At 38.2% G+C, this 21,366-nt stretch overlaps 1 protein-coding gene across 1 annotated transcript in view; it reads right to left on the reverse strand.

Moving 5' to 3' along the window:
- Positions 1–1,933: 1,933 nt before the first annotated feature.
- Positions 1,934–21,366, reverse strand: part of LOC139467124 (cubilin-like) — a 188,013-nt gene continuing 168,580 nt past the window's right edge. Inside the window, exons 25-36 of the mRNA XM_071248843.1 lie at positions 18,175–18,411; positions 17,852–17,950; positions 16,323–16,556; positions 15,457–15,549; positions 12,023–12,259; positions 11,374–11,472; positions 10,439–10,675; positions 9,693–9,791; positions 8,827–9,060; positions 4,939–5,031; positions 4,326–4,565; positions 1,934–2,034 (exon numbers count right to left, since the gene is read on the reverse strand). Of these exons, the coding sequence (XP_071104944.1) occupies positions 1,934–2,034; positions 4,326–4,565; positions 4,939–5,031; positions 8,827–9,060; positions 9,693–9,791; positions 10,439–10,675; positions 11,374–11,472; positions 12,023–12,259; positions 15,457–15,549; positions 16,323–16,556; positions 17,852–17,950; positions 18,175–18,411 (2,003 nt within the window). The remainder of the gene's footprint in view (positions 2,035–4,325; positions 4,566–4,938; positions 5,032–8,826; positions 9,061–9,692; positions 9,792–10,438; positions 10,676–11,373; positions 11,473–12,022; positions 12,260–15,456; positions 15,550–16,322; positions 16,557–17,851; positions 17,951–18,174; positions 18,412–21,366) is intronic.

Genomic DNA, 21,366 nt, shown 5'->3' on the forward strand with positions numbered 1-21,366 from the left:
GACATGCATCAACCAAGTCAGCGAGCCTGACCACCCGATCCCGTTAGTCACCTCTTACGACAATCATCGTCGCCTCTGACGGAAACCATTGGTTGCTGAAGACCTATTCTAACCCGGATCTTCACGGGTATTATCATCAGAGGTTCAGGACCAATTGTCAGAAATAAACGCATATATTTCATAAGTCCAATGAGTAGACAACATACGAAATGATGAACTTCCTCATTGCTAACAGTTATGTAACATTTTGCAGTATGACATTTAGGAAAGAAGTAGGCATCCCCGATTGTGATCCCCTTCTTGCTGATTATCTTTATGCATATGAATTGGAATATCTGCTCGGATTGGCTTTTCCAAACTTTTTGATGCAAAATCGAGTATGGTCTTTCTTTGAAGATTTTAATGAGCGTCATAACAGTCTTGCTCAAACGTTGTTTTATCAAGGTTTCAATATTCAAGGCCTCAGAAAGTTCCAAACTGTTTTATGATGGACATGGGGAGGACATTTTCAAATTTGATGCATTCGCACAACTTTTTAAAATATACATCTATGACTGACGACACTGTCCACACATTATACGTACTTACACTTTTACTTCCAACTGTATTTTCCCTACTGGACTTTTCAGTTGAACACCTCTCAGAAGCTTCTCTGAAATAATTCATAATATTTCAACAGAATGGGTAAAACTTTCAATATTCAAGTAATCAATTCGATAGCCGTAAGCAAATGCATGTTATTAAAATATGATGGAATATGTTTTGATGGCAAAGGTTCACATCTTTCAAAGTGTCAATTTGTGTTTTTAAGGAATGAAACTGTATGATGCGAATACGTTTTGATAAATACTTAATACCAGGAATGAATCCATATCTTACAGTGTCTTGCCTTGTCTGACTTCTTGCATCCACACCTGGAGGAACCTAAGTTGGATAAAAAAATAAATTAAAAAAAAAAGCAGCCACAAAACAATGTGCACAGATGTAGAATGATATCAGCATGGTGTATGTTATGTTTTGTATCTGTTCGCAAAACATAATCATACAAGGAAATATCATTCTGAACTGACAACAGTCTCTCTAGATCTGGCTTTATCTATTGTTATTGGAATACAGTCGCGGTAATATGAATGTAAAACGTGAGACTGTAACACATCAAATAACTGAAAACTGAAGTACAGGTGTTCAGTTGTCATTAAAATGATATACAATTGTTTTGCGTCTTCGTTATTACATGGTTTAGCTGATTTGAAACAAAAAGAATTCCTTGATCCATAGAATAATAACAACATACTTACGTGTTTGTTTGTATTAACATGGAAAAGAAGGCAATAAGTCACAAAACTCACATTAATTATTCGGCTTTTGTCATACCAATATATAACAGTCATTAAAACATCTGAGCAAAATATCAGCAAAATGTCAATAAGCATCAAAGCACCACTCTGATGTGATGCGTAAAGTTACAAAGAGATTGTTAATCACAAAGATCTGACATCTGCATAGGAAATGGTGTTAAGGTTGCAAAAGCATTAGCATAGAAATATGGACATATTGAAATATATATGTACATATACCTTCTGTGGTGACTGCCGTCTCATCATCTTTGCTATAGAGACCCGGTTTATATCAACACCTACCTTGGGCTGCTTGTGCTATGTAACTTGTCTTACTAATCCACAACATTTAATCATTCATTCATTCATTCATTCATTCATTCAACAATTAATTACTTAATTCATTTATTCATCATAATGTATTGCATATTATGACTTAGAATATCTAGAAATAAATGTTTAAAAACATACAAAAACATTTTCAAATGTCAATGAAGAAGTAATCACATCTTTTCAATATTTTTCTTGAATAAAAGATAAAACTTTATGGAGCTGAAACTAATATTTACTGATCATTTTGACTACTGAAATAGGATTTAAGTGTTACCTTTAATGATGTCTTCTTTCTCATAGTGAACGAGAAAACTTGCGTCATAATAGGGAGTGAACTCTAAAGTGAAATTATTCTCTGACAAATCTGAAAGAAGAAAGGAGTCATGTCGAAATGTCGTCGTCATGGTCGGTAGCAAGACAAGTTTTAAGATAAGAAAAATAATATTTTGTGAATGCTGAAAAGAGAAAACAGAATTTGATCAAACCCATTCTGCTCGAGGTAGCTGTCATCCAAATTTATCTGCCCCACTGAAAAGGTTTTTAGTTCAAGGTCTCCTTGAAACTTTCAAATAATGGTAGACGCGTGGAGGAGGACTTTTAAAACTTTGACGCATCAGTGACAAACATTATATCCGATGCAGTTCCGTAATTTGACCATATGTTCCTGTGTATTTTTCAGGTTAACAATTGACTTGCCTCTGCATGTGTCTCCGATAGGTGTCAACGGTGGTGCAGGAAACGTTTACTTCTCCGCGAACAGTGATAGTGATTCATAAACACATACCTATGACAGTCGGGATCGCCCGAAGTACTCTGTTACACGAGCTGGTATGGTGGAGTGATATTGCTGCCACTGACGAGTGTGGTTTATTTCAGAACTGAACGTCAGTTTGGATGGGTTCATTGAAGTGTAAACGATTTAAAAGTGCTGGTTAAACTGTGTGAACCTCCAAGCTTCCAAACTGACGTTCAATTTTTGTAATTTCATACTTTGAAGTTTACAGTTCTCGCCGAATAATATCGTAACAAAGTTTGCTTAAATTTGAAGTCCTCTGGTTTCGCGAAATGACCTTGCAGCAATGTTATTTTGTCGGTATTTGCCGGCTCTCGGTCACAAATGTTTCCCCACTCATACTCAGCAGTTACGCAAAGAAAAATAGTTCTCTGAATATATACAACATAATCTAGAAATATGCCAACATAATTTCTTTCTCTGAACAAATTAACAAACCATATTTTGGATAAATCAAATCTCAAAAATAGGATACAGGAAAGTGAACAAAAATATAAACATAACCTCGATGCACCGAGGCGAGGTCAACCTAGAAGCGCGGATTTATATATGACGTCACATAAGTTTGTGAAGAGGTTCATTTTCGAAAGGGAGCATGAGGTTGAAATTTATACTTACTGCTGTTGACGTTTATGGAGCAGTTATGGAAAACACCCCGACGCGTGAACCCTCTCATGGCACTAGCAAATTTGGAATATCGCTCATTTATGAATGTGTTGCTTGCAATTGTGTTTGGATAATCGCAAAAAAATGTGGAATGGACAGGTGGGGATTGAACGGAGTGCTCTCAAACTTGTGTGTTTTGTGTTAATTTTCAACGTCAGGGTGTGATATATTTGGAGTTTGGGATTTGTCGTGTGTGCTGTAATACTTTGCTTAGCTGGTGTTTCCTGCCACATGAGATTGACCTACTGTATGACCTGATGCCAGCTTCATTTCTGTGTCTCGTCATTCCTTATGACCTGCCGCTTCTCGGCCTAGAATGCATATTGCTGCCGCTGCCGTGTGGGGCTTATATCACAATACACAAAAGCCACGTGTACTACATGCATACGCAGGCTGATGCGGTCGACTGATATTGCTGCCACTGCCACGTGGGGCTTATATCACAGTACACAAACGACACGTGCAGTACATGCACACACAGGCTGATGTGGTCGAGTGATATTGCTGCCACTGCCACGTGGGGCTTATATCACAATACACAAACGCCACATGTACTACATGCAAACACAGGCTGATGTGGTCTGGTGATATTGCTGCCACTGCCACGTGGGGCTTATATCACAATACACAAACGCCACATGTACTACATGCAAACACAGGCTGATGTGGTCGGGTGATATTGCTGCCACTGCCACGTGGGGCTTATATCACAATACACAAACGCCACATGTACTACATGCAAACACAGGCTGATGCGGTCGAGTGATATTGCTGCCACTGCCACGTGGGGCTTATATCACAGTACACAAACGACACGTTCAGTACATGCACACACAGGCTGATGTGGTCGAGTGATATTGCTGCCACTGCCACGTGGGGCTTATATCACAATACACAAACGCCACATGTACTACATGCAAACACAGGCTGATGTGGTCGGGTGATATTGCTGCCACTGCCGTGTGGGGCTTATGTCACGATACACACACGACAAGTGTACAGCATGCACAAACAGGCTGATTTGTTCGAGTGATATTGCCGCCACTGCCGTGTGGGGCTTATATCACGGTACAGAAACGACACGTGTATCAGAGTGCACAAACAGGCTGATTTGTTCGAGTGATATTGCTGCCACTGCCGAGTGTGGTTTATATTACAATACACAGAGTGCACAAACAGGGGCTTTTTGAACTTACATGTCCTGCTATATCGTCCAGCACCATACAGATCCTCTGTGCCATTTAGAGTCAGTTTTGCAAAGTAACATCCCCCATAGGATGACCTGAGCGTGATGTCTAAGATGAGTCTCTGTCGGGGAAAATGACCAATGATGATATAAGTATAGGTAACGGGATTTGATGAACCTGCTCCAGGAAATACTGGACCGATCAATTGGCCGCTATTCGTGGTGTACGTCAGTTTCTGGTTGTCCACATCTGAAACAACAGAGTGAACGCTAGATTAAAGTACTTTACATGTTGAAAGGATAGCTTGGACGTAATGCACCATGGTTATCAATCATTGGAAATATTGCGTATATAGGCAAGACTTACTTTGGTATTTAGTTCCCGTCTTTTTTCACTTTACTTCCAGCCTTATGTCCCTCAGGTAAGCTTGATATTTGTCAGTCAAAGGTCAGTTAAAATAACGTCAAAAAGGAGTTGGTGGTTGATGTTTTGTATCATCTCGTCTTCGTCTTTGGTCACTTCCCTCTATTCTTGTCATATCCCTTAACCGAGCTTAATTTTAATATTCAATTTTCAGTTCTTACAAGAAGTTTGTATATAAAACCAAGCACACAAACTCTACCTTCAACAACGTAGTTGACAACAAAGCCACCACAAGAGCCTACGGATCGATCTCCACCATGGGTCACGATGTCTACACTGCCAAAAAATGCATCTGAAACAAGACAAGTTTGGTTTAAATTTGTTTTGCGCCTCAAATTTGATAAAGTTCGGTTCGGCATATCAATGGTATCATTACCAAAGTGAGCCCCATGAAATATCAACTACAGAAAATTAGCCTCCAAACAATCTATTTCTAAAAAAAATAATTACGTTGAAAACGTAACAAATAATCGGTGTACATAATTTATTGAAAACATAACGAACATGAGCGTATCCGATAATTCATTGTAAACTTAAACTGAATTGCAGAATTGCAGATTATTTTTAACTAAAATGATCAACATGTTTTTTTATATACAAAGGGTTTTGATATAAATAGTGTATTATTTGGTATTTATTTATTTCCATTTATCAGACACATTGAATTTAAGAATAATTGAATCTATCCATGATTAGTTTGACCTTATTGAAATATTAGCCTCAGAATATACATATACAAGAACGTATGATACAATATGCATATATTCGATCGTGCCACATAGTGTGTTTTACTTTCAGGTGTCCTACATAATAGAGACACCATGTTAAGGAAGGTGATCGTATACCAACGGATAAATCTGATATCTCAAATACGTTGAGCAAAACACTCACTGAACATGTTCCCTTAACAAATTATGTTCCGACATTTCAGAAATGTCCGAAGAAGAGGAAAATAATAATTGTAGTTAGAAAAAATGGTAAAGACAATAATGGAGTAGTTTCACTCCATGAGCTACAGACTGCAGACTACAGACTGCTGATGATACTACGGCAGGTGCTGATAACATTCACTATTAGCTTCTGAAGGATTTGCCCCAGTCCTGTTGAAATACGTTGGAAATACTTGATCAGATTTGGACTTGGATTTGGGGAAAGTTCCTACATCATGACATGATGCCATTGTAGTCCAAAACCTGAGCTGATCCTTTGAAGTAGAGATCAATATAAACCAACTTGCTCTATTTGTAAAAAGCATGGAACGGATTGTAAATGACTAATGATATGGAACTTGGAAACCAACATCCTCATCATTAGTACCCAATGTGGTTTTGGTAAAAAACAGATGTACCCCTGAGCATTCACTACATGTAGAATCGTATTAAAAAATGACATTGAACATAAACAACATGCTGTATCTATTTGTTTCGATCTCGACAAAACATACCTTACGACCTGAAAACATAGTATTATGAAAGACTTTTTGGCTTATAAGGTCGTTTGCCTCAATTTGTATCCAAGTTTTTAATAGGGACATCATTTCAAGTTCGTATAGGCCAAAGCATGTTGGATGATTATAACCAGGGTCAGGGTGACCAAAGGGACATTATTTTGTTTTAAATGATTAACTTGATGGGTCACTTTCTGTGGATGACTTTGATATTTAATGTCGTGGCAAAAATATGCATAGTATCGAAAGCTAATAAAATTTAGAAATGGTCACTTGAAAATGGTTTTATATTTTTAAAAAACAAGACCAATTGTATTAATTTCTGATGGAAATAGTAACATCATAAAGATCTCTGATCATTTTTAGATAACACACACATCAAAGTTGTAGAGGAGGCCAAGTTTCTGGGACTCGTTTTTCCCCTTCATTTATATAGAGCCCCCATCCACACTAAATTGGACTTTGGCTCCATTGTTTATGGTGGAGCCTGTAAGAGAAATTGGATTCCATACACCATCATTGACTAAGACTGTCAAGGCTGCGAATTTACTTGACATAGCCATTATGTTGAAGCTGACGAACCTTCTTTGCAGCCACGCTGTATTAAATAACCACTTCAGTATGCTACAAAATTACATTCTAACACATAAAATCCTGCTTACAACTAAGTTTTCAAAACAATTTTTTTTCAAAATAAATCTAAGCTTGTCCCACCGCTAGGATTATATCCCACATTAAAGCTGCTAATATTGATGTAGATATTATTCTCCTGACCGGTTTTTGTCTTCTCCTCCTTGGCCACTGTCAGGCCAGAATTATACCCTACAGTTACTCAATTTACAAAAAACCCTGACACAAATCAACAGGACTATACGCAATTGAGAACAAACTATGAATCACATAGCTCAATATTTACAGATGGATCCAAGGATTGTGACAAAGTATCAAGTGCCACTGTAATTGGATCTATAACTATATCTTTCAGAATACCAGACAATGTTTCATTTTTTACGGCTGAAGCAAAGGCTCTTCTGACAGCCTTGTAGTTATTCAACATCCATCGAAAAGTAAACAATTCATAATCTTTTTCTATTCCCTGTCATACCTTGTAAATGTATCTTTCATTCATCCATATATTCTTGACATTTCAGAGTTGCATAATGATCATTCAACTGGCCAATACGACATAGTGTTTTGTTGGTTACTGTGGCATAGTCAGTAACACAAAAGCTGATGCTGCAGCAATATCTCGCACCTTCTGATGCCTTACTCTGATTATAAAGACATATAGCAGGCAGCTGATGCAATAAGATGGAACACAAACGTAAGTTTTATCAAACTCTATGAGATAACTCCAATTCTAGGTTACACCTATTTGTGTTCCCCAACAGTCAAGACATGATGAAGTCTCTTTGTGATGATGTCACATTGGCCCGTGCTGTCAAATTCCTGGATTGTCTGGCCCAGTCTCGATTATTTACAGACCGCCTTCATATAGCTGGAATATTGGTGAGTGCGGCGTTAAACAACAAACACACAAAAAAACAAACAAACGAACGTTTTACTTATGAATATTTATTGAAAAGTGAAAGGCTCTGTGTGTGCAGATTTTTCTCCTACTAGGGATTCATTTGGTCAAGTTTCAAATTTAAAGGATCTTTTTATCAAGTTTATCACGGTTATTTAATATTTAAAAAAAGAAATAGAATTGACCAATAGCTTTTTGATTAATGTGTTTTGTCCATGTTTGGTGTAATTTATAATTTATATCATTATGGCAGTGACATTTAATGGGGTTGAAGTATGGTAAAGTTATTGTCACCTTACAGTTTCCAAGTACATTGCAGAGAATTGGGATTTTAACGCATTTCATATTTGGACAATGGTTTAATTTATGGCTGGTATTGTCCAAAACTACCAGTGACTAAAATGACGGCTTAAATCCTGCTGGGGATCCATGTAGGTAGCAGAATTACTTTAAGTGTCCCTATGGTCCCCAGTAAGGTGGTCTACCTTTAGATGCTGATGGTCTAAAGCTCGTATTTGTAATAGCATAAAATGTAATATTGATGTATGTGTTGATTAGATGATTTTAGTATTTGAAATGATTAGTTTTTAGGTAGGAAATTTGGCATAAGATGTCAGTGTTTTAATGTCCCTTGTGACAGGCATCTATCGACATAACTGTTTTTTTCCTTGGCTGCAATACTGCTGATGTGACGTAAGTTTTTAACTCATTCACTCACTCACATATACCCCATTGCTGGTGTCTCCCGCCGTCATATTGCTGGACGATTGCTAAAAGCGGCGTAAAACCATACTCACTCACTCACACACATATAGAAAATATAAGCAAAGGATATTTTTACTTTGGTAACATTATGAAATGATTTGACAGCATCTACACACCACATCGATATAAAGAACTTACTACAAGAGTTCACCATTGTTTGATAAAGCTTCTACTGGAGATGTCTTAATAATATAATACTCAGTTTGCCTGTTGATCAATCCAGACAATTAAGACACACTTTCAGTTGAGTTGATTCGTTTCAACAGTCACCCTGAAGTTGTAGAAAGAAAGCAACATAGTTTAATTTGTCAGAAAATTATACAGACAGCATCAGTGTTTCAACTTACAGATTGTTTGAAAGGGGTTTGAAGTGCATATTTTTGGACCGCCATCTATGGTAAACCATCCGAGATCACAGTTACCGCTGGTCGCGTAGTTGAGAGAGACGAAGTCCAGGATAAGTGTTTGCAACTCCCCACTGCCTATGATGGTGTTGGTGAAGTTGTTGTAGGTGCAGTTGCAGGAGAAACATGGCGTCGATATATGTCCAGATGTCTTTAAGTGGATGGAAGAGACGTTGTCTGCAAACATAATGGGGTTAAATCTATGCCAATCGTCTTTCTTTCTCTATGTCAACAATCCCCAACTCAATTGTTTGATAGGCATTACTTAGAAGTTGACGGATGATAAAGTAGACGCAATCTATGGATAACAACTTCTTTAATACTGTAAAGGCGACGTTTCGGTATAGATCCGTATACCTTTGTCAAGCAAGACTGAATGAGGAACAATTATCCACTCAATCTCGACAACAAAGTCATGTCCTCTATACTCCATCCCACACAAGATCTTCGACCCCTAAAGCCGAATCAGCACCCTTTCGCATCACCCTCCCATTCATAGGAAGAGCCTCCCACATCATCAGGCGGCGCCTCCTCAAACAGCAAGCCAATATTAACACCTACTACACCAGGTCCACCTCCCTTAGTACCCTACTCAGAGCCAACGGCAGAATATCAACCAAACCTCAAGAGCCTAAAGGTGTAGTTTAGTGCAACTGTGGACAATCCTACGTAGGTAAAACATCCCGCCCCATCAATACCAGAATCAAAGAGCACGAAACCTCAAACATTGAATCAGACAGTAAATTAGCCATCTCAGCCACATCAGCAACTGCCCCAATACTGCCTATTAATGTAATGAAATTGTGTACCGTGTGCGTCCACGCCAACAGAGTAATGCATCTTAAACCCTCTACTAGGCCTTCTGAACTGAGTTCTAAACTTGATGATGAATCTATCCCGGAAGACATCTGAAACAAAAGCGTTGCTATGATGATCGTTTTGGAGTTGTGTGATAAATAGAATATTATATTGGTAAAGAGTCGAGGCTTGAGGTTGGATAGACGTTTGCTTGAAGCAAAAAAGAACTAGAAATGAAATCTTCCCCTCGCCTTTGTACAATTAACGAATTGTCTTCGATGTCTTTTTGCATGTGTCATTCGAGGACTAAACGTAATCACACAGACGTAACTCACATACAGAAAGCAAAGACTCCACTCACCCACACTGAATGATCAGACAGACAGATCACACACACGTATCACATAAACAGATGATACAGATGTATCATATAGACGGATCACATTGACGTATCACACATATGGATCACATTGACGTACTACGAAGACGGATCACATGGACGTACCACACAGATAGATCATATAGACGTATCGTACTGCCGGACCACATGGTCGTACTCCACACAGGTATCATATGCATCTGTCACATGAACGATTCACACAGTGTATCACACAAACGGTCAGACAAATCACACGGATGTACAACGCTGACGGACCACAAATACGGATTACGCATTTAAAACACACAGACATGTCACACATGTCGTTACATGTACACTCCCTTTCTTTTTGTCGTTTCAGACAGATTCAATACTTACATGTCTTACGAAACGTTGTGTGGTAGCACAGTTTAAGACCATCATCTATAACGAGCCAGTCGTTGGAACAGTCGGAAGTAGCTTCCAGGTCCAGCTCGATTAGGTCTATGGCGATGCTCTGGTTCTGTCCATTACCCATGATGGCATATGTGCAGTAAAGGTAGCTGATAGTGGTACCAGGGTAGCCAGGACTGGTAATCTCACCCTCACTGGCGGTAAACGTCATCGAACAGTTTTCTGACAATGAGAGAAAACAGGACTTTAACAACTAGTGGTCTGAGAAAAAACGAATTATTACATAACGTATTACCAAAATGCATTATCATCTTAACCTCACAGCAACATATGATGTGTTTTCATTGAGTTATAGTTGTGACATACATGTATAAAAGTCAGAGCAGTTATATTTGTGTAAAAGATGCATTTCATTCTCACTCTGATTATTGCTCTTCTTTATCGGAACCAGGGCCATGTAGTCGATGTATTTTAAAAACAGAAATATCATTGCAGTGTCCTCTCTAAGTTCAATGCCACTCTTTCAGATGTAGATGATTCAAATTTTGCTTTGCTCGAAAGATTGATGCCTACATAGGAAGGCGTTTTCTTTCTTTGCATACCACCAGAATCCACAAGCGGTAGATTCATCATTCGGAACAGACGAACCATTCTCTAATATTTTTTGGCCATTGTTATTTAATTGCAGCTCATGTTTGCGTCAGTAACAGAATTAGTTAAATACAAGTCAAAGATTGTTCATATACATATATGACAGGTTTACATAATCTAGGTACATATAAGCTGCAAGTCATGATACATGGTTGCATGTATTATACAAGTATGTACATGAAATACTCATACTTGTTATGAAGAACAGAAAAGACGATACATGATTATTACGAATCAGTAATGCCTACTAAGGGAATGAGATAGTGTACCGTGTGCTTCCCCTCCAACAGAGTAATGCAGCTTAAACCCTCTACTAAAGTCCAAGTAATCACTTCTAAATTTGATGATGAATCTATTCTGGAAGACATCTGAAACAAAAACGGTGCTGCGATGATCGTTGTTGGAGTTGTAAGATCAACGCCATTGTTAGAATACATAACATTGGTGAAGATTTGCGGCTCTTATCTCAAGTTGGATGAAGACAAAAAAGAACAAGACTTAAAGCTGTTTTAGTACAGTACAGTTTTAGTACAGTAAACAAAAAGCCGTCTTTTCACACGTCACAAGGACAAATAAAAAAGAAAGATAACAGAGACCTATCACACAGTAATATCATACAGATGGATAAAACATACGTATCACAGGGACGGATCACACAGACATATCGAACAGACGCACTACACAGACGTATTAGGCAGACGGATCACACACACATGCCACACAAACGGATAACATAGCGATATCGCACTCACACGTGTCACGTTGACGGGGCGAACATACAGATTACACAGTTTAGTTAAATAGACGGGTCACACATGTGGATCACACAGACGTTCAGACAGACGGATCATACAAACGGATCATGTGTTACATGTAACTCTCTTTTTGTTTGCCATTTCAGATAGATTCAGTGCTCACATGTCTTGTGGAACTGTGTATTCTGGCACAGTTTAGGACCATCGTTTATAATGAGCCATGAAATGAAACAGTCTGGAAAAGGGAAAAGATCCAGATCAACCACGTCTATGGTGATGCTCTGGTTCTGCCCATCACCCAAGATGACATACGTGCAGATGAGGTCGTTGAAGGGGATGCCAGGGTAGCCAGGACTGGTTATCTCCCCCTCACTGGCGGTCAACGTTATCGAGCAGGTATCTGACAATGAGAGAAAACAGGACAATAACCACTTTTGGTCTAAGCCTTTTCTGACGGTGATCAGATCAGGATTTACTAACATTCACTATCATCCTCAGCAACTTCACAGCAACACATGAGTTGTGTTAAAAGTGAATGAGTTTGGTTTTACGCCCCTTTTAGCAATATTCCAGCAACATCGCGTCAGGGAACACCAGGGTTGGGCTTCACACATTGTACCCATGTCGGGATTCGAACAAGGGTTTTCGGCGTGACGTCGTGCTAAGAACACAACGACTGTTTACGTTGAGTTCTAATTATGACATATACAACATGGGCTATTTGTATTTATGCGAGACATTCATTTTCCATGATGTGATAACATTATTCTCATACCCAATCTGTTAACCATATATACAATGGAATTGGGATTAGTCAGTACCAGTCAGTAACTAGGGCCATTAAGCACAGAGAAGATCTATTTTTAAAACATTGACATAATTGCATGGTCCTCTCTCATTTGATAGAATACATAATGAATATTATGTCATAAATATGTTGAATAAAATCCTTCTAATTGTTATGAAAAGCAGAAAAGATGACAAATGAATTGGGGTGGACCATTTGATATTTAGGGGTGGGGGTGAGTGCAGTAAAATTGAACATTTTATAATAAGAACACATAATAAAAGACCATTTGTTGAAACACCATCTGAGCAAAAGCCCAGTGTGAAGTTTAATTTATATTTTTTATAACAGTGATAACATTGCATGGTCCTTTCTCATTTGATAGAATTCATAAGCATAAACATGGACTATGATTCTACAAAGGAAAGAGGGGTTAGATCTTCTTTCATTTTCAACTAAACATATGGAAATACTGTTAACATTGTCTCACTGCAAACGGGACAACTTGATATGTTTGTACTCTCAACTTCTGGATGAATGCATTTTTCAAGATTGTGGATGATAGACATAAAATGCATAACTTATGAACAAACAAAACGTTACCAAATTAAAATTTGGACATCTTGGGTCAAAACTTCGAACAGTGTTACACAATTGTTGAGAATCAATCGCCCAAACATAACAACCACAGCTCGCATTGATCTGGGTACATGAGTACCCAGATAAGTGGAACTTGAGTTTAAAGTGATAGCTTTGCTGCACTTGCAGCATGCCAACCTACAAAGATATGAGTATATAGATACAAGCGATTAAAACCCTTTCCATATTCATGTCTGCCAAGAGCAGAGGCGATTGTTCGGTTAGTATATCGGTGGATTGGAATTGGCTATTTGATTGTCATTAAACGATATCGAATCATCGATATACCTGAAACTTAAGTTTAACTTATTGGCCAATTTGTGCCATTTGGGATGCCTGCCTCTTGCCTAAATGTCTTACCCCAAAATATTACACAAATGTTATCAATGAGCATGTCCAGCGTTTAACAAATTATTTTCTCAGTACACTTCACGTGGCATTTGCTTTCATTTTGACCTGATGCACTGTTCAGTAACATTCAAACCTTTGGACAGTGACAAATAACATGCTAAAGATGATACAACAGCGAGAACAAGCTGTCAGTATAACACATCAAGCAGCAACGCATGACCACGTTGCAAGGAGTTTGGGCTGTAGCAGAATGACACCACCAAGAGCATGGCCTGTTATAGGCAGACACCTGTCACCATCAGCCAGGAAAGAGGAATGTGTCATTACAATATCAGAGCTTACAGACAACTTCGAGATAAATGGCTGGCACCCGAACACAGACATCGATGGGTTCAAACAGTGTAAGGCTGGTAGTACAGAAACTGGCAAAAAGTGATGTTCACAGGAGATAGCAGATTCCTTCTTTCAGAGCAAATGAAAAAAATTGTTTTTTACGTGGAAGATGAGAATGAACGTCACGTTGTCCTTTTTAAGACGTCTAACAGCTTAGAGTGGTTATGGTTTGGGGTAGCATCATTTGCCAAGTCAATGTAGCATCTGTTGCCAAGATGAGACAGATCTGTTGATTTTGGAAGGACACATCACTGGCCAGCGTTACATTAACCAGTCTCTCTACCCTGTTGTACCTACTGTACTAGAAAAGAATCCCCGAACCCTGTTTCAACAAGATAAGGCAAGGCCCCCGAAAACATCGTGCTTTGGCCAGCACAAACACGAGACTGGCCACCTTTTGAAACTTGTGGGATCACTTTTACGTTCAAATCAGAGCACAAACAGGACGCCCTTTTCACAAGTATCAGTGAGCACAGGCCCTTTGAGAAGAATCCAATTTCTGCTGATGAGACGTCTTAATCTTCTGTGAGTTTCGGTGTGCATTGGTTCTCTTGGTGGGCATACACGGCACTGACTGACACGTGGGGCATTCTAAAGGATTAAAGGGAGTTTCATGTGCTGATTTCAGTCATGATGGTTCATCGATTACCGAACAACTGCCTCCATCCTCCACACTGTTGATACAATACTATCACTTTTGGTCTCATTCACGGCATAACTTGTAATGACACTGTTATTAGATGTATTTTGACAATACAGGTTTCTTCCTTGATATTGGTCCTGTTTTACGTTTAGAAACAAACAATGATGACTGGTGAAGTTTTTTTGCACGTCAGTATAATTATGTATATGTTTATGTTTCCAAGTATGAATGAATTATACTTAATGGGAATTCCACATCACAGTCAACAACTGATTCAGCCATGTCACAGCAGGACATGTGGAGTCAATAACCCTGCCCAAGGATACAAAACAGTGACTTGCATGATATGGCCTCTTGAAATAGAAGATTTGAAATGATTATTAAAGGATTAATTTTACAGGCATACTGTTTCAATGCTCATGTCTCTATGTCAAATAGTAGGACTTTGCTCACGAAATACGCTGTATTATCTCTGTATACTTTGCCCACTTATCAGCTGTGTTGTTTTAACCAATCCCACAAATGAAATGGTCCATCCCGTATTACAAATCAGTAGTGATACGTTAAAGGGCAAGAGTTACTTTTGTATTTACTGGTCATGTTGTTTCCCAATCACCTAACACTACTTTATCATTTAGTGGCAGTCCATATGCACACAAACATGTTCAGGAGTTGTTCACTTCACTCCAAGCCTTATCATCTCCCTTAACTAAGTTTGATATTGCTATTTAATGTTCAGTTCTTTCTGGAAGTATGTATTTGAAAACAAGAACACAAAATGTACCTTGAACAACGTAGTTGACAACAAAGCCAGCACAAGAGTTTCCAGGTCCATCTCCTCCATGGGTCACAATATCGACACTGCCAAAAAATGCATCTGAAACAGTTATACATATCTTATAAAATCTGTGCTAGCGGGAGTGCCTGAAGACTAAGGCTTTTGACCATTTGTGGTATTTTTAGTATTCATACATGATAGTTATCATTTAAAGGGTTAGTTTGACGACTGAGGAAAACAGAATCCTTTTAGATGATGATGAACATATACATGTAAAAGGTCAGGGGGTACTTCTTTCAGGTACAAAGGTAATGTAAATTACGTTTTCGTGGGACGGCGTGCCTTCCTTTGTAGTGGTTTGAAAGCTATTTACATTATTTTTAAACATGTAAACTGTAAAATACAGTTATACATTTCTTATAAAATCTGTGCTCGCCAGAGTCCCTGGAGGCTACGGTTTCGGACCATTGGTGGTATTTTTAAGCATTCATAAATGATAGTTATTAATAATTCTGACTCTCTCGCTTTTGTGAGCAGCACCATGTTGTTTGCAAACACTGACAGTAGTACCTTCCTGGCCATTTATATGTTCATCTTCAATGTCATATAAAACAAAATGATTGTTTTCCACCGTAACCTTTATCACTTCGTCAAACTTACCCATTGACGAAGTGATAAATGGGTGTATTGCCCAATCAAGTTTTCGTTTTTGAAAATAAAATATTGTTTTAACCACTAGCTTCTCAAAATTTTTAGTCACAGTTTCAGTTGAGTTGATTCGCTTCAACAGTCACCCCTGAAGTTATGGAAAGGGGTCAACATAGATTAAGTTTTCAGAAAATTATACAGACAGCATCAGTGTTTCAGCTTACAGATTGTTTGAAAGGGGGTTGAAGTGCATATTTTAGGTCCGCCATCTATTGTAAACCACCCGAGATCACAGTTAGGGCTGGTCGTATAGTTGACAGAGACGAAGTCCAGGGTTAGTGATTGCAACTTCCCACTGCCTATGATGGTGTTGGTGTAGCTGTTGTAGGTGCAGTTGCAGGAGTAGCATGGCGTCGATATCTGTCCTGATGTCTGTAAGAGGATTGAAGTACAGCTGTCTGCAACATGGAGAGTTTGATATATGTCAGTCGTCTTTCATTCTCAAATTCAACAATCCACAATCCCACGAAAATACAGACAATGTCAAAGACGAAATGACGATTGCAATGGAGAAGATAACAATGGTTGAAGTAATAATAATACACATGATATAGTTAAGCTTTCATAATCGTCATTCATGTTAGACAACCGCCAGGGCCGACTACAATTGATTATGATAGTGAGCTAATCTAATAGCAGTCGTATTGACAACCTCTAAGATATTTGCATGTATTTAATTGTTTTTCCAGTTCCAAAGAGGAACTTGTGACCAAATATGTGTCTTATGTTGCCAGGATATCACAACCCTTAATTCTCGTTTCAGGTTTCAAGAGTTAGTTTTCACTTCCTACCACACAGAAGCTGGATTTACCGCCGATACCGAGCCCAACAATTCCGTTTGTACCACATGTTTCCGTGTTTTTTTCAGTTGAACAATTGACTTTCCTTTATCTGTGATGGATGCCACCGGTTGGGCAGGACACGCTCACCTTTTTGCGAACACATGGTAACATCACTATTTGATAGTGATTCATAAACACATACCCATGATATTGTCAGAATCATACAATCGACTCTGCTTTCGGCAGAGATTTCTGATGAATATGGAAAGAGTTTTGTCGCTTTTATTTGTTCTTCAACATTCAGCATTAACTCTTTCAAAACCAGTCAACCAGAAGCGTTTATGGCTGTGACACAGAGTTCCCAGACACTCTTGTGTGAAAGATGAAGTTAACACTTATCAAAGAAAATATCTGCTTGTAAAATATCTTTACTACAACATGTTACACACCATTTGAAACGTCTAATCCTATTGTGTATAAATAAGTAAGGTCAATGTCATGTGTTCAGATATAACAGAATCAAATTTGACTTTTGTATTTAGGTTGGTACCATCACAAGAAGCCTAGGCGTTTGCTTTCTCCGCAAACTACCAGTTTCTACAAATTGTAGACTCATCATTCTGGACAGAAAAACCTTCTTTAATAGTTTCTTGGCTGCAGTGAATTAATCTTGTTTGCTTCAGTAACCATCCACTAGCTTTAGTGAAGTACAAGAATCAAAATCGTAGATTGTACATATACACATTTAGCAGGCTGATATAATCTAGTTAAATATAAACTGCTAGTTATTGTTTATGGTTTAATGTATTGAAAGTATGTAAATATAATACTTGTAATTGTTAGAGAACGGGAAAGGCGATAAATGATTATTACTAACCAATAATGCATATTAACGTAATGACATAATGTACCTTGTGCGTCCACGCCAACAGAGTAATGCATCTTAAACCCTGAAGAAGGGCTGCTGTATTCAGTTCTAAACTTGATGGTCAATCTATCCCGGAGGACATCTGAAATAAAAACGTTCTTATGATGATCGTTGATGGAGTTACATGATCAATGTTGGATAGACGTTTCCTTCAAGCAAACAGATCTAGAAATGAAAGCTGACCCTCGCCTTTGTAAAATAAACAAATCTTCGATTTATTTTCGCATACACACAAGGATTACACAGACGGATCACAGACATATCACACAAACGGATCATGTCGTTTCAGATAGATTGAATGCTTACATGTCTTACGGAATGTTGTGTGGTAGCACAGTTTAAGACCATCGTCTATTACGATCCAGTCAAAGTGACAGCTGGAAGTGTCTAGCAGGTCCAGCTTGACCATGTCTATGGCGATGCTCCGGTTTTGCCCATCACCCATGATGACATATGTGCAGTAAAGGTAGTTGATAGGGGTGCCAGGGTAGCCAGGACTGGTAATCTCCCCTTCACTTGCGGTAAACGTCATCGAACAGTTTTCTGACAATGAGAGAAAACAGGACGCTAACCACTTATGGTCTCAGCAATAGTTATTAAGAGAAAAAACTCGATATTTCGAGAAAACAAACAAATTATTGAATGACGAGATTTGTTTATTTAAAAAGAAATTATATACTACGAACGTGGCACCATTAGACATTCGTAGTTTATCACAGTAAACCCATGATCCCCAGTGAGGTGGCCTAGCTTTGGTTACTGGTGGCCTATAGCCCGTGTTTTAAAACTGTATATATAATATTGTTATGCTCAAATATGTTTCATGAATTGTTTTTAAATATAGAATGCTCAAATATGTTTTACAACTTGTTTTAAAACAAAACTTTGCATCAACGACTAAATTGTAAATATATTAACTTGGTCTCGTCGCTCTATGGCTGAGATAATGCCGATGCGACGTTAAATTTTAACTCGCTCACTCATTATCACAGTGAACCAATCTTATAGCAATGGTACTGCCAACATTAACATATTTGCATGTGTTTGACTTTTCTTCCAATTTTAAAGATTTGGTTTGTTTGTTGTTTAACGCAGCACTCAGCAATATTCCAGCTATATGACGGCGGTATGTAAATAATCGATTCTAGACCAGACAATCCAGTGATTGATATCATGCGCATCGATCCAGTCAGTTGATACACGTGATGACGTCAAACAAGTCAGCGAGCTTGACCACCCGATCCCGTGAGTTGCCTTTTACAACAAGCATGGGTTGCTGAAGACCTATTCTACCCAGGATGTTCACGGGTCCCCAATTCAAAAGAAGAACTTGTAGCCTCATATGCATCTTTTATTTCTATTATATCACAAAGCGCAATTCTCGTTTCCTTTACAACATCTTAACTGTTTTCTCTTCCAAACAGTACCAGTACTGAACAACAAAACGCTTTAATTGATATTAATACTCGATTTTCAAAAACAAACTACACCTACATTGGCTCATTGGCATTCTAGAAGTTGGTGAGTAAGTAAAAAATGTACTAGTTTATGGATGGATAATGACCTCTGGTTTATAGCATATAGCGACGTTTCAATGTAGATTCTTACACCGTTATCCAGCTGAAGTGACAACAACCAAGCAATTAGAGGTATATATGCATGATATGGTGTGATAAGCAGCAGATTAACATTGACAACAACAGGTACTAGATAACAAGTAGTATACAGATAATTAAATGAAGCCAAATGTACAGTAAGAATAACAAATAGCATACATGAAATAAGCCAGGCTTCAGAAGTTGTTATCCAAGCTGACCCGTGAAGATTCCAGGGTAGAATAGGTCTTCAGCAACCAATCCTTGCCGTAAAAGGCGACTATGCTTGTCGTAAGAGGCGACTAACGGGATCGAATCGTCGATAATGTACAAGTGAGTTTGTTCTTCTATACCAGAAGAGTTTAGGTCAACGTCACTCTTTCAGATAAAGTATGGTCAAATCTTAATGTTTATGTTTGTATCTTCCCTGAAAGCTGAGGCATTTGCTTTCTTCGCATCCAATCAGATATCTGATATTGTTTTCACCACAATGTTTTAAAGGAGTCATAATTTCTTCATTTTGATGATCTGAGATTGTTTTTCATAATTTGTTAAAGCTGAGATGTTGTTACGTCACATTTCAAACTAAACCTATTGGAAGACTGTTATATTGTTCTCACTGTTCACTAAAATATAACAACTTTACAGATGTAGGTGATTTTAAACCAAAATAATGAAAGTATCAGTATGATAAAGCAGTGTTGTACAATAAAAGACCATTTGTAGCAACATCCCAGTGTGCAGTTTACTACAAATTGACAGGGAAATGGTCAACTTGACATTTTTGTACTCACAACTGCTGGAGGAATGTGAATGTACTTTTCAATTTCTATGATCATGGATGATGGACATAAATAGCATAAACTAAACTTTGGACATGTTGGGTCTTACGAATGGTGTTACGAAATGGTTGAAACGAAACCCAACCGAAACAATTTACCAAATAATGTACGTGCTACAGTATCCATACATACATAAGATGCTTATATTAACGTTACGAAAGAGAGAACAAGGAGCAACACATTGCAAGGGGTTGGGCTGTAGCCGAATGACAGTCGCCATGTGCATGCCATGTTACAGGCAGACAGGGCAGAAGTCAGACAGGCTTAGTGATGGCAGACCTCTTGTCACCAAGACAGTGTCCAGCAGACTGCGTCAGTATAATATCAGAGCTTACAGACCACCATTGATATAACACTGACACTGGAACACTGAAATCGATAGGTTCAAATACTGCAATGCTGGAAGAGCCGGTAAACTGACAAAGAGATATGTTCACGGGAGATAGAAGATTCCATCACGTATGCCGTTCTGCATTGTTATAGGGAGTTTCATGTGGTTATTTCAATCGTGATGGTTGACTGATTGCTGAGCATTTGTCCCCAACCTCCAAAATAAACACCATACTTTCATTTTTGTTCTGATTCATGTTTTCGCATATATGTTTATGTTATCCTTTTTTCCATGTAAGGATAAATAATATTTAATGGGCATTTCACATCACAGTCAACAACTGATTCAGCCATGTCACAGCCCAAGGATACAAAAAAGTGACTTGCATGATATGGCCTCTTGAAATAGAAGATTTGAAATGATCATTAAAAAAGATAAATGTCTCAAGGCATACAGTCTCACATGCTCGTGTCTCTATGTATGCTATGCCCGCGAAGTACTATGTATTGTTCAGAGTTCCCATAATTCAAATAAGATTTTATTGAGGCTGAACATTATTTGTCAAGCAGATGGAGGCTGATGGAGGATTTTTATTTCACACTTAAGAGCTGTGTTGTTTTAGCCATTATGTACGACTATTATGGCATAAAAAGCTAGAGTTACTTTGGTATTTAGTGTTCAGGTTGTTCACTATTCAACTGACACTACTTTACCATTAGTGGTAGTCCAT

Source organism: Haliotis cracherodii, unplaced genomic scaffold (assembly GCF_022045235.1).
Source record: "Haliotis cracherodii isolate W230 unplaced genomic scaffold, xgHalCrac1.p SCAF_19, whole genome shotgun sequence".
Taxonomy (NCBI): domain Eukaryota; kingdom Metazoa; phylum Mollusca; class Gastropoda; order Lepetellida; family Haliotidae; genus Haliotis; species Haliotis cracherodii.